The 14542-nt window shown below is 39.9% G+C and overlaps 1 protein-coding gene across 1 annotated transcript; it reads right to left on the bottom strand.

Annotated features, from left to right (window-relative positions):
• Positions 1 to 298: 298 nt before the first annotated feature.
• SULA (NAD(P)-binding Rossmann-fold superfamily protein) lies at positions 299 to 12634 on the bottom strand. The gene is made up of 13 exons (XM_078590081.1): positions 12303 to 12634; positions 12117 to 12209; positions 11251 to 11326; positions 5216 to 5275; positions 4857 to 4975; positions 4603 to 4647; positions 4435 to 4513; positions 4224 to 4285; positions 3329 to 3431; positions 2279 to 2339; positions 1937 to 2007; positions 1673 to 1812; positions 299 to 569 (listed from the first exon to the last, which is right to left on the bottom strand). The coding sequence occupies exons 1-13, from the start codon at positions 12372 to 12374 to the stop codon at positions 465 to 467; spliced, it is 1086 nt and encodes a 361-aa protein (XP_078446207.1). The 5' UTR covers positions 12375 to 12634; the 3' UTR covers positions 299 to 464.
• Positions 12635 to 14542: the final 1908 nt, after the last annotated feature.

Here is a 14542-nt window from a genome sequence, read left to right as displayed (position 1 = left end):
AAAATTATGCTACTTCTAAAATCATCTCTAGCAGACCGAAATAAAAGGCACACAAGACAAGACTAAAATCTTCTTTTTATTTTGGAAGTCTTCTTCATATTTCAAAAAGTGAGAACGAGGTTGATGCAAAACATATGTACGGAAACTGCAGCAATTCACCAATTTCATAATCCAATATAGTTTATATTTTTTGTATGTTCTTGGATTCAACAGTCAACCACTGCATGGAAAGCCATTATTTTAACCGAGACCAAATAGAACACTTGAGCCCACCAATGTTCCAGTCACACGCCATGAATACATACAAAAACCTCTTTCTGGATCAAACAGCTATTTTTCCATCATGTGTAGATACCATGTGTATAGGAAGAGAGAGATAGCTCAAATTTGACCTGCTCTATAAGAAAGGTTAATGGACCCTTATAAAATACAAAATGAAGAAGAATGGGAAAATGCCTTTCAATTTATGATGACATTATGGCCCGTAGAGCATCTCTTATATATGGGTATTTGAAGGAGAAGCCGAGCTCCTTGGCCTTCAATGGGAGCACTTTCTGCCCTTCCAATACCTGAAAAATCCAGCGTTTAGTATCAAAATAGTACTTATTTCAGAGTGCTGAATACTTTTGTGAGGGAAGGATAGAGAGAGAGAGAGAGTGAGAGAGAAAGTAAGAAGCAATGGAGAGAGAGATAGAGGGTGAGAAAGACAGACTGTGTGAGTGAGTTAATGATAACGTGATGGAGAAAGAGATATAAAGAGTAAGAGAGAGAAATAAAGAGATAAACAGTGAGAAAGGAAGATAGCAAGAGAGAGAGAAATAGAGAGTAAGAAAGAAAGGCAAAGCAATAGAGAGGGAGAGAGGGCAAGAGAAAACGAGAGTGTGATAGAGAGTAAGAAAGACAGGTAAAGCAATAGAGAGAGAGAAAGAGAAAACGAGAGTGAGATAGAGAGTAAAAAAGACAGGTAAAGCAATAGAGAGAGAGAGACGGAAAGAGAAAACGAGAGAGTGAGATAGAGAGTAAGAAAGACAGGCAAAGCAATAGAGAGAGAGAGAGGGAAAGAGAAAACGAGAGAGTAAGAAAGACAGGTAAAGCAATAGCGAGAGAGAGAGGGAAAGAGAAAACGAGAGAGTAAGAAAGACAGGTAAAGCAATAGCGAGAGAGAGAGAGGGAAAGAGAAAACGAGAGAGTAAGAAAGACAGGTAAAGCAATAGAGAGAGAGAGAGAGGGAAAGAGAAAACGAGAGTGAGATAGAGATTAAGAAAGACAGGTAAAGCGATAGAGAGAGAGAGGGAAAGAGAAAACGAGAGAGTGAGATAGAGAGTAAGAAAGACAGGTAAAGCAATAGAGAGAGAGAGAGGGAAAGAGAAAACGAGAAAGTGAGATAGAGTAAAAAATAAAAAAACAGCAGTAGAGAAAAAGACATAAAGCAATAGAGAGAGGGAAAGAGAAAACGAGAGAGAGAGATAGAGATTAAGAAATAAGGAAACAGCAGTAGAAAAGAAGACAGAGATATAAAGTAAAAAAAGACAAATAAAGCAATAGGGAGAGAGACATAGTAAGTGACAGAGAGCGAGAGAGTAAGAGAAGCAGATAAGCCAATCAAGAGAGAGAAATTGAAATTGACAAAGAGAGAAAAAGAGAAAGAAAGTTAGAGAGAGAGATATCTCACAATGATAGATCCTTCCCCCAGCATGGCTTTAAGCGCAAAATCAGGGACCGGCAACCATGACGGACGGCCAGTGACTTCGCCAAGTTGTTCACACATTTCAGACAATCGAACTGGGTTTGGGGCGGTTCCATTAATTACACCTAAGATGAAAAGTATCCAACCATTTGATGAATAAAATCACATCATCTTCACGTTAAACGCAGGACAGGCTTCACTTTCTCCTCTTTATTTTTTCAGGTATGTGGAAACTTACGGTCAATTTACCTTTATAGGAAGGATTTTTTAATGCTTCAAGGATAAGATTAACAATATCATCCAGGTGGATCCAAGAGAACCTGCCACATAAAAAATAAAAAATCAACGATAAATTCCAAACTCTCCAGATTCATATCATACTAGTAATCACATATTTTATTTCATCTAAATAATAGACCTTGTTCTCACAGAGGTTAAGACTAAAAACTGTTACCTAAAAAGCGAAACAATCCAAATAATTTGAAATTCTCGATTCATGCAAAGAATTTCAGTTCATATCGTTTTTCTCCCCTTATTATGACTCCAGTAATACGGAAATAATATTTTTACGGGGAGAGGAAAGAAGATTACCATTGCTTTCCGGTCCCAAGAGGTCCTCCAGCAAACATCATGAAGAAAGGTATCATTTTTGCTGTCATGAATCACAAAAATAGGTACACTGGCTAACATCAGAATATGAATGAGATACAAACTAGAAGGGGATATAAAAATAAAAGTTCACTTTAAGAAATCAATTTGATTATCATACTTAGCATAAAGATGGTGTTTTCTGTTATGTTCTAAAAGTAAAAATTTTGGAATACCAAATAATTTTTCCGCCACTAAATATCCCTGACGGAAGCCATTAGCTTCCTTCATATTGATGATTTACTTCTACTCTTTGTAACTGGTTAACTGTGAGCTATTCATGCTCTGTAGAAGTGATATATGATTTCAGATCCTATCGGTATTCTTGCTACAGCTGCTCATCTGCGAGATGAGATAAGTATGCCCAAGTGTATTCAGCTCCTGTGAGATTTTTTCTATCAGATAGCCATGAGTCGTCAGTCCTCTTCTATTTTTCAGATTTCTTCCACCAGATAATCTAAACGAGATTCTATGGAAACCATTTGTCCTCAAGTGAAGAACATATAAACAAACAAACAAAGGGCCTGAAGAGGCTCCGATATCAATTGTATGATCTCAACTGAAATAGAGTGCTGTATTGACTTAAGCGTGCTCAAACAACACCAAATTGTCAAACCTTAACCCTAGCCTTCAATTGCTATTTACGGGTTGGTAAGGAAAGTCAGCAAATGAGTCACTGATTCCTCTCGTGCTCGAATGGACATCCTTTCTTCATGTGGACACAAAGTAATTGGAGCCGCCACACAAATGATGTCAATATAAACAAAAGATGTTAGCATGGACATACATTTTGTTAAAAGCTGATAACACAAAAGAAAAATGGGTAGCTCGGAAAAAACCAGGAGTACTCAAAAATATAATGGAGGCCACTAAATAAATAAATAAATAACCAAAAGTTTTGGACCACCTTTGAGAATATAATTGATTTTTATCACGTGATCTTTCATCAAAGTTCAAAAGGAATAAACCTAGAATCATTCATTGTAAAAATACCTAAGGCTCCACCCTCTTTCCCAAGAACAACCCCAATGCGAATAAGTGCTACTCTGACACCTTTGTCCACTTTACCAGCTCTGGCCTCCCATTCTCTGCAGACCTGTAACCAGATTACTTAAGTTAAAAACACGTGGTGAAACTCATAATGTGTCATCAATGATAAGAAGAAACATGAAATCGGTGAGCTCCATGCAACTAAAAATATATTTTTATGAAGGAAACCGTATTTTGGTATTTTTCATGCACGGAAGCTAACAGATGATAGATATTTTAGTGTAAGAAAGCAACCATGACTAACATTTAAGCCTTCAGAGTTCCTTAGACGGAACAATTACCATTTTGATTTACTTCCAGGCTGACTTATTTCCTTTTTTTCTTTATGTTATAATTGATCAGATATTCCATTATGTTATAGTTGATAAGATATTTCACTAATGTATAATAGTGAAGGCGGAATGTTTCAAAAAAAATGGAGAAGGCGAATTGATTTCACCGGGATGAAGATGACAGACAGACAACCAGTCACCAAAACTCAGACAAGTAATATTATCGCAGCGAGAACTGCAAGAGAGATGGAAAGTTATAATAAAAAATTACGATCCTCATTCTATCATGAAAACAACACCGGCACAATGACGATTTCTGGGTCAACAGAAAACCTCAAGGCTTGCTGACATTGATGCCTCATTTACAGATCTTAAGAAGCATTTGATAACTATATTTATTGAACTCAGGCATGGAGCATTTTATGAAGAGGACCCGGACACGAGAAAACAACTATAAAAAGAAGATTTTGAAGACATGCAAAAATGACACTAATTAAGATTCCAGTTTGAAAACATCTCCACGGATACTTTTCACTAGAATTTAAGGGGTAAGTATGCATTATGACCTCTGATAAGTAATCATTCCCCGAGGGACTTTCCTCATTGAAGACCTTGGTTTCACTGGTTCCTGAAAAGCATATTGATTGATGAGTGAATGATATTATACAAAAGAATATAACTCAAAGTTCCGTGCAAAAGAATAGATCAGATGTTGGATGTTCACTGGTTTGTCTAAGTAACAAGTATGAATCAAGGGGAGCAAACGGAAAAACATACCATAGAACCCAACAGCAGTTGCACTGATCAGAACAGATGGCCTGGAATCCTCACTTGCGGAGTTGATCAGATCGACAACCTTAACAAGCAAACAAGCTAGATTTGATAATTTTGTCTCAAGGTTTTGATAGATCAGTCCATAAGTTTGATTGCAAACTAGATCCAGACCTTTGATGTAACTCGTACTCGGCTGTCTTTGATCTCTTTCTTTACCTGAGGTTTGAAAAATAATAAAACTGAGATCTTTGAACCCAGACAATATTGCTTTGTTGAACGTAGTGGAACAATAATATCAGAAGGAAAAAGTAGGCATATAATGATAATTGTTCAACTACCTTTTCAAAAAATCATCATCACTAAGAAAAACGAAATTTTCAAATATTTTATCATGTAACCATCAAATAATACTGCATTATTATCACCTCAGATGTCCATCGTGTGCTTATCGGCATTCCAGCCAAATTGACAACCGCATTTGAACCTTCAATACACTTTTTCCACTCAAACTCCTCAGCGATTGTAATTGTTGGGAATTTCTCAACTGGAAATGTTTGCAGAAAAATAATGAGACAGAAGTGTGAAATCTTCATAGCCAGACAAAATTCCGCATCAATGAAAACATTAGGATTAATGACTTCCTTCAATACTTTTCAAATTCTAAACATTGATGCTTGGAAACTGACTTCACAATGTAAGAATGACAGTGGTTCAGGTTTTGAATTCAATAAAATGTTCCCAAAATCTCATGTACTCAGAAGTGAATCAAGAATGCATATCTTACCAGGAAAAAGAAGACGAGCATTTGACTTTGAGCGAGTGAGAATGCGAACTTCGTGGTCCTCTGAATTAGGAGTAGGAACAAAATGTAAGCCAAGAAATGTGAGTTTCACACATTAGAAAAAATGTCGTTATCAGTTTCTGATGGCGAAATAGGAAATTACGCAACATGAAATAAAACTGTTCTCACAAAATCTTTCACAAGCATTCCAGATGTGAATGCATTTTATAGACATCACATCTCATAAACGCACAGAACCCATTGAAGATGAATATGGTAAGACTGGCTCTGTAAATAATTGGAGAGTGATAATGATTTGAACCCCAGAATATTTCACATCAATCAAGAGGAAACAATAGATATCTGTTACAGTGTAACACTTGACAATTACATGCTACAGATTACTTGAGAGGACATCGGACATTGCCCTTGTTTTGGGCTAAACTGTTACCCATCTCAAGGACTAAATGGTCATACAACATTTCCTGTGTCTTTGTATATTTAAAGTACATCATAGGTATGAGCATCCCTTGTTAAGAAGGGTCTGTAAGGTCCTGATGGGAGGCTCACCGATTTGTCGGATTTTCATCCCTTGTTATAATTTTAAAAAAAAAATCATAGGTATGAGCAGTTAAGCATTTCTTCATTATTCTTGTCTCTCTTCGTGCTCATGCTCCAACAGAAACTTGACAGGAACATAGAGAGGATGGGAGATAACAGGGGACCCAATTTGAAAGGGGCGCACTCATCCTTCAACACAGTTCCAGATTCGGCCAGTTTTTTAAAATGTATTTCCATTGTTTATAAAAATTAAACTAGATCTCCTTCAGGAATCTCCTCAAGGTATTGTTCGCCCATCTAATATCTGGCCTGTAGAATGGGCTTCTTTCTCTTCCTATCTTATTTATCTATGTATTAACGTGTGCCCATTTTGGACTCTCTATCCTTCCCACTATAAGTAATGCAGCGAACCCTAAAACTAGTCTATGAGGATGAGCCTCTTTTTTCTTTGGGTTTCTTCTTGGTATCAAAGCCAGATCTTGGAGTTTTCTCCAGATTTGATTTCTAATCTGTTCCCAGCAGTTCCCGTGGTTTGCTCCAGTTCCGCTGCCATTCGCTCCACTCTCCCTCCTCTTGTGCCATCTCCGCTGGCGTTTGTTTTGGTACTTGGCTGTTTCGTATGGCTCTGGCTTTGCCTTCGCTTGTGCCACCTCCGTCACTGCTTGCGCCATCTCTGCAGGCGTTTGCACTGACTATGTCTCCACTCACTCTGTGATCATTCACATAGGCTCTCTTGTGGCTCTCGTCGGTTCCACCGGCATTGACCCTGCTGCTACGCATTCATATCTTCTGTTGGATTATATCATGGCCACTAATGACTCATCTACATCTGCTGCCAATTAGCCGTCGGGGTCGCCCACTCTCTCAACATCGGAATTGGGTCATTGGCACTATCCTCTCCCTTGCATACCTCCTGAATTTCATTTTACAGGATTGAAACTTCTTCAATTGCATCAGTATGATCAAATTAGCTTGAAACGATGCATCTTATGGCAGAGCCGCCACTTCCCACTGCTTCCCAAAGTGATAATTGGCCGGATGTTGTGGGTGTGGTCCACTGCTGGCTCCTTGACAGCATCAGTCCATCCTTGACTAGTGAATTCTTATCTCTCGACTCCAATCTTCATTTGAAGAATTCTTATCAGGCCATTATCTATAATCTTTTGACTTGGTCCACAATTTTGGTCCAAGGTCTGTAATCTGTTCATGAATATAGCACCTCATTGACTTCTCTAGGGCTGCGCTGACTCACTATATGCCCGAGACTCCAACTCAGTTGATCGTGGGTACGTTCTTCAACTCCAGGTGTTAAAATTCTTCATGGGATCGAATCTCGAACACGAGTTTCTATGCAGATAGCACATCCATCAAGAAAATATTCTGACCTATCAGGAGGCCCTTCATATTGTTTGGACTGAGCAGACAGGCCTTGGCATATTTCACTCTGAAACAGCCTCTGTAATGGCTCCATGACAGCATGAGAACTCATGCACTGGCCCTACTCAGGAAGGGTCATCTCATATGCTCTCTCCAAGGAACCAATAGCGATTCCTTTCTTTTCTGCAAATATTGCAAGAAACGTGGTCATGCCGAAGAGACTTACTATGAGCTGCAAAGCAAGGATACTCACCAAAACCACTTGGTGACCACTCCAGCTTCTCTGGCCTCTCGACCTGTAACATTAGTACAGCTCTGGTCTCTCCTCCTATGCCACTCTGTCTTCTTCCATGGGTACCCAACTGTAAGGGCCCAAAGTATGCGGCATTCGTGCACAGAGGCCTGCGTGCTAACTGTAGGGACATGTCTGTGTGCTAGAGTCATGATTTGGAGACTGAGTCCTTAAGTGCGATACTACAATACACATTGCGAGTGGTGACACCCGATCCTAGTCTTTTAGGCCATCGCCCTTATCGTGCGTGTGCCCGTTGGCCCGCAAGCGCGGCGGATCAGGGGAGGCCCGTGCGTGCTGGGCGCACGGGCCACCAAGAGCGCACGCGCGCGAGCGCCAAATGCAGCGCACGTGTGCAGGACGTGCAGGCTGGGCAGCAGCGCTGCGGTTGCGTGCGGCGTCGTGCACGCCGCGCACGTTGCGTGCGCGGGGCACAGGCAGAAGACATTCCGCAAGGAGACTAAGGCATTGGCACACAATGAGCGTCGAGATGGTGCGGGCGCGTGGCCCCTCGCGGGTAGTGCTGGGCGCGCAACGCCCAGCTTGATGCCCTGAGCACGGTGGCATCCGGGCGGACCGTGTGCAATATGTGTCAGTGCGGGTGCTGGTGGCGTGTGGAGAGTCAAGGCTGGAATGGGCGGCGGATGGCCGAGCGCTATGCCGGTGGGCGCACGAGGCCCGGCCTGGGGGCACATATGTAGCGGCGAGGCCAGCGGGTGCGCGGAGCGGCGGGTCTTAAGGCGCAAGAGTGACACTACCAAGGCACACCGCACCTCGTCTTGTTAATTTGGTATCTTCCCTCGTCTTCCCCCATGTGATGTCCATGACTACAATGTAACCTCTTTACGATATAACTGCAATGACCCTATTCATGTATGGGGTTGCGTCCCACCTTCTCCTCTAACCCCTTCTATGCAATCTCAAGCTATTGCAAAGACTTCCGCTGCAACAAAGCAAGGCTGCTCAGTGTTCTGCTCCAAGCACTAAGGCCGGCACGCGTCACATTCGAGCACTGGTCCTAGCTCGGGATTTGAACGTGTGACACCAACCAACAGCAACTGATGTATCCTCTTCTATGGGAGATCAGCTCAAGTATGAGGGAATCGACCAACTCCGTCACTTCAATCCAACTGGTCTGGCTCTACATCGCAAGTTCATGGATGTACAAACCCAGTCACTCCCTCTCACTTGTCTTTTGGGATGCAATGGATCGTTAACTTAGATGCCACTGCTCATATGACTCCTGAATCCCATTGTTTCCTCACCCAGTTCTCATAAAGTGAGTGCTGTGTTGGGTGACCTCTTCACTATTGCCAGTGTGGGGCATGTCCAATCCTCTTCCCACCTTACTCTCACTGGTATCCTTCATGTTTCATTCACACCCTTCAAAACCAACATGAAATAATACACTCTAGTTCCTGAATGGCTTTGTCCATCAAAGCTGCCCTCCCCTTGAAAACAATCTCATAAGGATGCAACCAGATTGCAAATAACCCTGTTAAGAGCCTTCCCTACTCTATCTCCCTGATGAATATTCCATTCCTGAGAGCAGATCAAAGGCCTCATTTGAAGAAACATCCATCCATGAAATCTTTTGGCTGGACCCAAAAACCCAAGCGAACAGGCACTTCAAGAAAACATGAAAGCAGTCTTCTTCAAGCCCCGCTGCACCGAACACACTCTACTAAAGTGTCCATGAATATGCTCTTCTGGAAGGATAGCATCACAAATCTCTGCATAAATGGCAGTCATCGAAAAAATCTGCACCTATAAAGGAGAGGACAAGGATAACGTCCGGCACAAAGGTCTCCCCATGGGGATGCCAGACAAAGACGGTGTGAAGATGATGATTGTGATACAAATACATTGAGGGAAGGCAAACTAACAATTTCTTGGACTAAAATGAGTATCAATAGCCCTAGATGTGAAGGACTAGGGGGAATTCACTCATTTTCCACTATTTTTACCCTTGTGTCTCTGGCTCACCTGCCCTTCCGATACGTGTCTGATTATGATCATACCAGACTGTTGGGACAAGATGACAAGGATCATTGTCGCTCTGGCATACTATATAACTGCTTAGGGAGTAGTAGAGAGATAGCAGAAGGAAGATGATAATAATAAAAAGAAATATGATGATAAGGGAAACCCCCCACCCCCTTCTCCATAGAACTCCAGAAATAAGAGAAGAGAAAGGTGATAGAACAGGAAAAAGGGAAGGGCGGCCGGAGGAACCCCCCACCCTCTGCTATGGGTGTTGGGAAGAGAAAGAAGCGAAAATCCAGACTCATTTAATTTAAGAGCTACGTACCTTTTACTTCTAATAATCAGAAAAAAATTGCCTAAATTTCAAAGGTATGCAGTGTTCACTGATACAAATTAGGAAACAATACTCTTGCAACAACGAGGGGCTACAAAGTAAAATCTGGGTGCAAACTGGTAGAGGCATTATATGCCATCTATCATCTTGGTCGTAGAATAGTGGCGCAAAACTAATCATATTTTGAAAGACACTGCCAGAAGAATTTTTAATTAGGGGATCAATTTGTAAAGCAATGAAAAGAAATCACCAAAGCAACTGTTTCCGAACATTTTCTATACATTACAGAGCTGGGGATAGGTTAAATTACTGAGGTAAACAAAATCTGTTTCATTGACTGTTGGCTCTCTGATATATATTAGGCTGAATATACCCATATGAGATATTATAATCAAAACTCGAACTTTTTTAATGAAGTAGACCTCCACGATCATCAGTCCAAGTGTCCTGTATTAGTTACGCTCTTTGGTAACATTTCATAAACTAGCGAGAGGATTCAAGAGTATCCTTTGCTAAACTGTGTTAATGTCCACAATTTTGGCCCACCTACCTAAAATTTGCATTTATCTCAATCATGCTGCTCCCCTAATGCTAAATGCAAAATAGTTGGTCTGTTGTATTTAAAATTCTCTGGAGTCTAAACGTGACATTTAGGTAGATGCAGATATGTATGTTGTCTCTGTACTGAGAAAGAGACAGATACTATCGCGGTACCAATGCAGGTGATTCTGTCATATAAACCTTCTTGCAGGATAATCTAAGAGTAAGATTTTCAAGAGAATATAGAAAAGTGCTTTGATATTTCAATAGTTTGTTGGACAACAATACTGATTCAGATCAGCGAGAGTTCATGAACAAGAACATAGAACGAGGGCTAAGGGAAAAGTCGATACAAATGTGAAGGATCCGAGGATCCTGCTCTCACGTTGCTGGCCTCTGAGGAGCCCCAGCTGCAGGTGCCTAGTCAAGTAATACACTTTCAAGAAGAAAAGCTTCTTCCCATGTCTCCCTGGTGTTTCTTTATTTATAGAATCCCGTGCACGTGTCTTTACTCCCCATTTGCGGTCTGAGCTCTCAACCTCTTTTTGGTGAGCCTACGGTATGCTCTTGTAAAGAAAGTATCAAAGACCAATGACATCTCAGTTATCAGGTAGCGTTCCAAATGTCGAAAGCACAAAAAAATTCAGTTGAAATGGACCTAGCCTAATTCTATTTAAGCTTTTAACTCACTTAATGGACAAACCCATTAAGTCTCTTCCATACTTATCTATATATCACTGTAATCCTAATTCTTGATTCATAAGTTTCACCTCTTCTTTCACCCCTCTCTAACTCCGCAATCCTTGGTTTCCACAATTTCACTGAAATGATGGACTGAATAAAAGTAATTTTGAAGAATAACCTTCTAGATTCAAATCAGTTTTTCTTGAGAGTCTAGATAAGTATCGAGTTAGAAACAAAGGGCAAACGAAGCTTTGGAATTTTGACCTTCAGCAAGCTTTTGAACCAATCTCCTACCAATAAATCCAGTAGCTCCCGTTATAGACACAACCATCTGAGTTTCCTATTGCAAGAATATGATTTGTTAGCTTTGCCAGGAGCATAAATTGAAAAGAAAATAAAGCACTTGGATCAATGATTCAAACACAAAAAAATAAACTTAAAAAATGGCTTAAATAGTTTTGAAACAAACTCTAATGTATTTAAGTCTGAATGACTCTTAATTGGGAAGGTAAAATCACATCTAATTTTGTTTCTTTTCTCAGGATGTATTGTTCTTATTCCAATATTTTTTGTTGGTTTAGATTTTTTTTATAGAATTTCTGCCGTTTTAGATTGATACCATAGAAGGATCAGAGCCATTGCATTAGATTGGCCTATGACGAAATTTGAATCTCTCGAAGGTGGAGATTTAACCAGACAGTAATCTCGAGCATAACGATCTTAATATCTGACCGTCCCTTACTTACATGCCCGGGGTCTCTGCTACGTTTTTGTCTCATAATTGCTATGCAATAATTGCAGGTTCCCAGGCTCTAAATGAGATAGTTTTCTGCAAATAATTGTATGAAAATCGCCCGTTCCCTAACGCAATTTCGGGAAGGATGCATGTCATTCTCTAAACTCTGCCGGTTGCACTACAATCACAGTATGAGAAGATTAACAATGGCACTAGAATTTTAAAATTCAAGCGGCTTAAGCATATAATCCGCATCAGTCCGTGTTCAAATACACTAGGAAAGAATTTTCTGTTTCGAGAACCAATTTCTGCTGTAGATATGAAAAAGAAAACAAATACTTTAAACTCCATGAACGAAAAATCCAACAAACCCTTCAGAAACCGAGAACATTACCTTGGGCTGCTGGTAACGAACTCCCCCGGCGCCGGAGGAGGGCACAGCCTCAGTATCGACGCAAGAAATCCTAAAAGTACGAACGACCCTAACCTAGAAAAACCCAAAAAAATTTCAAAAAATCAGCAACAGCCGAGAGAATTCCAAACCAAGTACCGAAAAGGGTCTCTGAAATGAACAGCCCACCGGCGCCCAATGTCTACGCGGACTGAAGCTGTAGTTTGGCGCCTGAGAGATCATACTTCCGCAGAATGCCATCACGGGCACGCTAAATTTAGCAACTTGGCCGCGGAATTCGAAGCTAGGAACCTCCCGCCAGCATCAAGCGGGGTTTCCGAGTAGGCAATGATTTCTGGCGAGGATGGCGATTCTAATTGTTGGAAATCTCCGGTGAAGATGTCGTCGTGTACTTCGCATAGCCACAGTTGGATTGGCGACGATCCATCACTCGTTTTGGGGGGCGAGTGGCGATCGCCGCTCGGAGCAAACGCGAGGCCGAGATTTGCAGCTCCAATTTCAACTGTAATTTAAAATTGAAACGCGCCCTCTATTTATAGTTTCTGCACAATTTAGACTATAATTTTGGCTTTGAATGAAGTTCAGGAAATAATAATTTGGTTTATATTCTCTGGTAAACTTATGGCCTCCTCACAGTCTATGATTGCAGTAATTCCAATAGAATCCATTTACAATTGATGGGAGGATCTACTCTTAATCTAGTACCACTGGTCAAAATTTCTCCCAAATTTGAACTCTGGTGAAGATGAATGTAAAAAAGTTTTTAACTTTTTTCTATACACATTTTTTAATTTGTGGTTAAAATAAATATAGGACAGATTTTCATGATACCTTTACATGATTATGGTTCAGGAAAAGTCAGTCATCTATTGTAAAACTATGGATCGTAAATGATATAGAAAATGTGGCATAATATAAGGAGACGTAAATGATTTTTTAATTTTTTTATTCTTTGGTAAACTGATTGATGCAGCCTTCACCAGTCATATGTTTTTTTCTTACTAATAAGTTGCTTCCCCTATATATTAATTAGTGAGCCTTAACCTTCTCTTGGCACACCAAACATATCTGAGACAATAAAATATATATCTAATTCACAAAGTACTATTATTATTATTCTAATGTAGTTCCACTATTTTCATAAGAAATACATATTTAAAATCCTTAACCTTCCCATAAGAATTTCACCATATACAATGCCTATGTAGGTTCCGTAGTTCAGAATGTAGGGTTTGGGTTCAGATTTGACATTTCCAGGTTTATGGATAATGGTTCAAGGTTCAGACTTTGGGGTTTGGATATCATTGTTAAGGGTTGAATTTTCAATATTAAGGATAAGGGTTCAGGTCGTGGGGTTTCAAGCTATATATCATGATCAAGAAGACAAAAAAGAGAATCTAACTCTCTCATAGAACATTTATTATCATCAGTTATGTTGTACATATAATCCTTTACCAAAACAAAACTATCTAATGACTTAGGGTGTGGCTATCCTTCAAACTGAAATAAGTCATTCTAGTTAGTACCTATACATGGTAAAATCATTAGAACACCCTCTTTGATATTTCCAATACCCTAGCCAGGGATTAAAGGCATCTTCTTCTTGAGGTCTCTCTTATCTAATACTGGGAGCATATAATCCCATCTTGACCACACAATCACCTTCCTGGACTTGTTGATGCATCCAAGTAAGATAGTTTGGAATATTATAGAATATTATAGGTTATAGCAAAAACCTAACGTCCATCCCAAGGTATATATGGTGTCTCAACTCCAGGGACCACCTACACAACCACAATATGAATCAACTATTGATAAGCCAAAAATAGGGGTAAATTTTATGCAATTTTAAACCCTTGTCGTTGTCAATTTTAGCTTATACAATAAAATTTATAAAAACTCTACTTAAGATGTGTAGTGATAAGTACGAGTGTCGTCCAAGGGAAGCTAGTAAGGAATCCAGTTGATGTTCTTATTGAATAATTTGAACCTAATTGGGGTTAATTTAATCTTCAACAGAGATCAAATCACCCTAATTAGATGAGAAATTTGGAAAGAGGGGTAGAAGAGATGAGAGGAGTAGATGAAATAGGGGGATCTAAGTTGAATTAATTGATCCAATTGAAAGGATCAAAGAATTCAATTAGAGAGATTAAGAAGAAAATTTAGAAGTATTTTGGTTGGTTCTTTAGGTTTGACAATTCAGTAATAACTACTCTATTGGATAATGGAATGGAAAATTTAATATCCTAGAATGTTAACCCTTTTTATAAGTTATATATATATATATAGTTTTCTTTTATATGCACTTGGAATAGCTAGGAAATCTCTCAATTTCTCCTCTACATCCTAGTCAGGGCTTGTACATTCCGCTCAAGCCAAGCGATTTAGAAGTTCAGACAGGGATC

This window comes from Wolffia australiana, chromosome 18, assembly GCF_029677425.1.
Source record: "Wolffia australiana isolate 7733 chromosome 18, ASM2967742v1".
Classification (NCBI taxonomy): Eukaryota; Viridiplantae; Streptophyta; class Magnoliopsida; order Alismatales; family Araceae; genus Wolffia; species Wolffia australiana.
The sequence above is the reverse complement of the archived record's forward strand: the minus strand, read 5'-3'. Positions and strand labels throughout refer to the sequence as shown.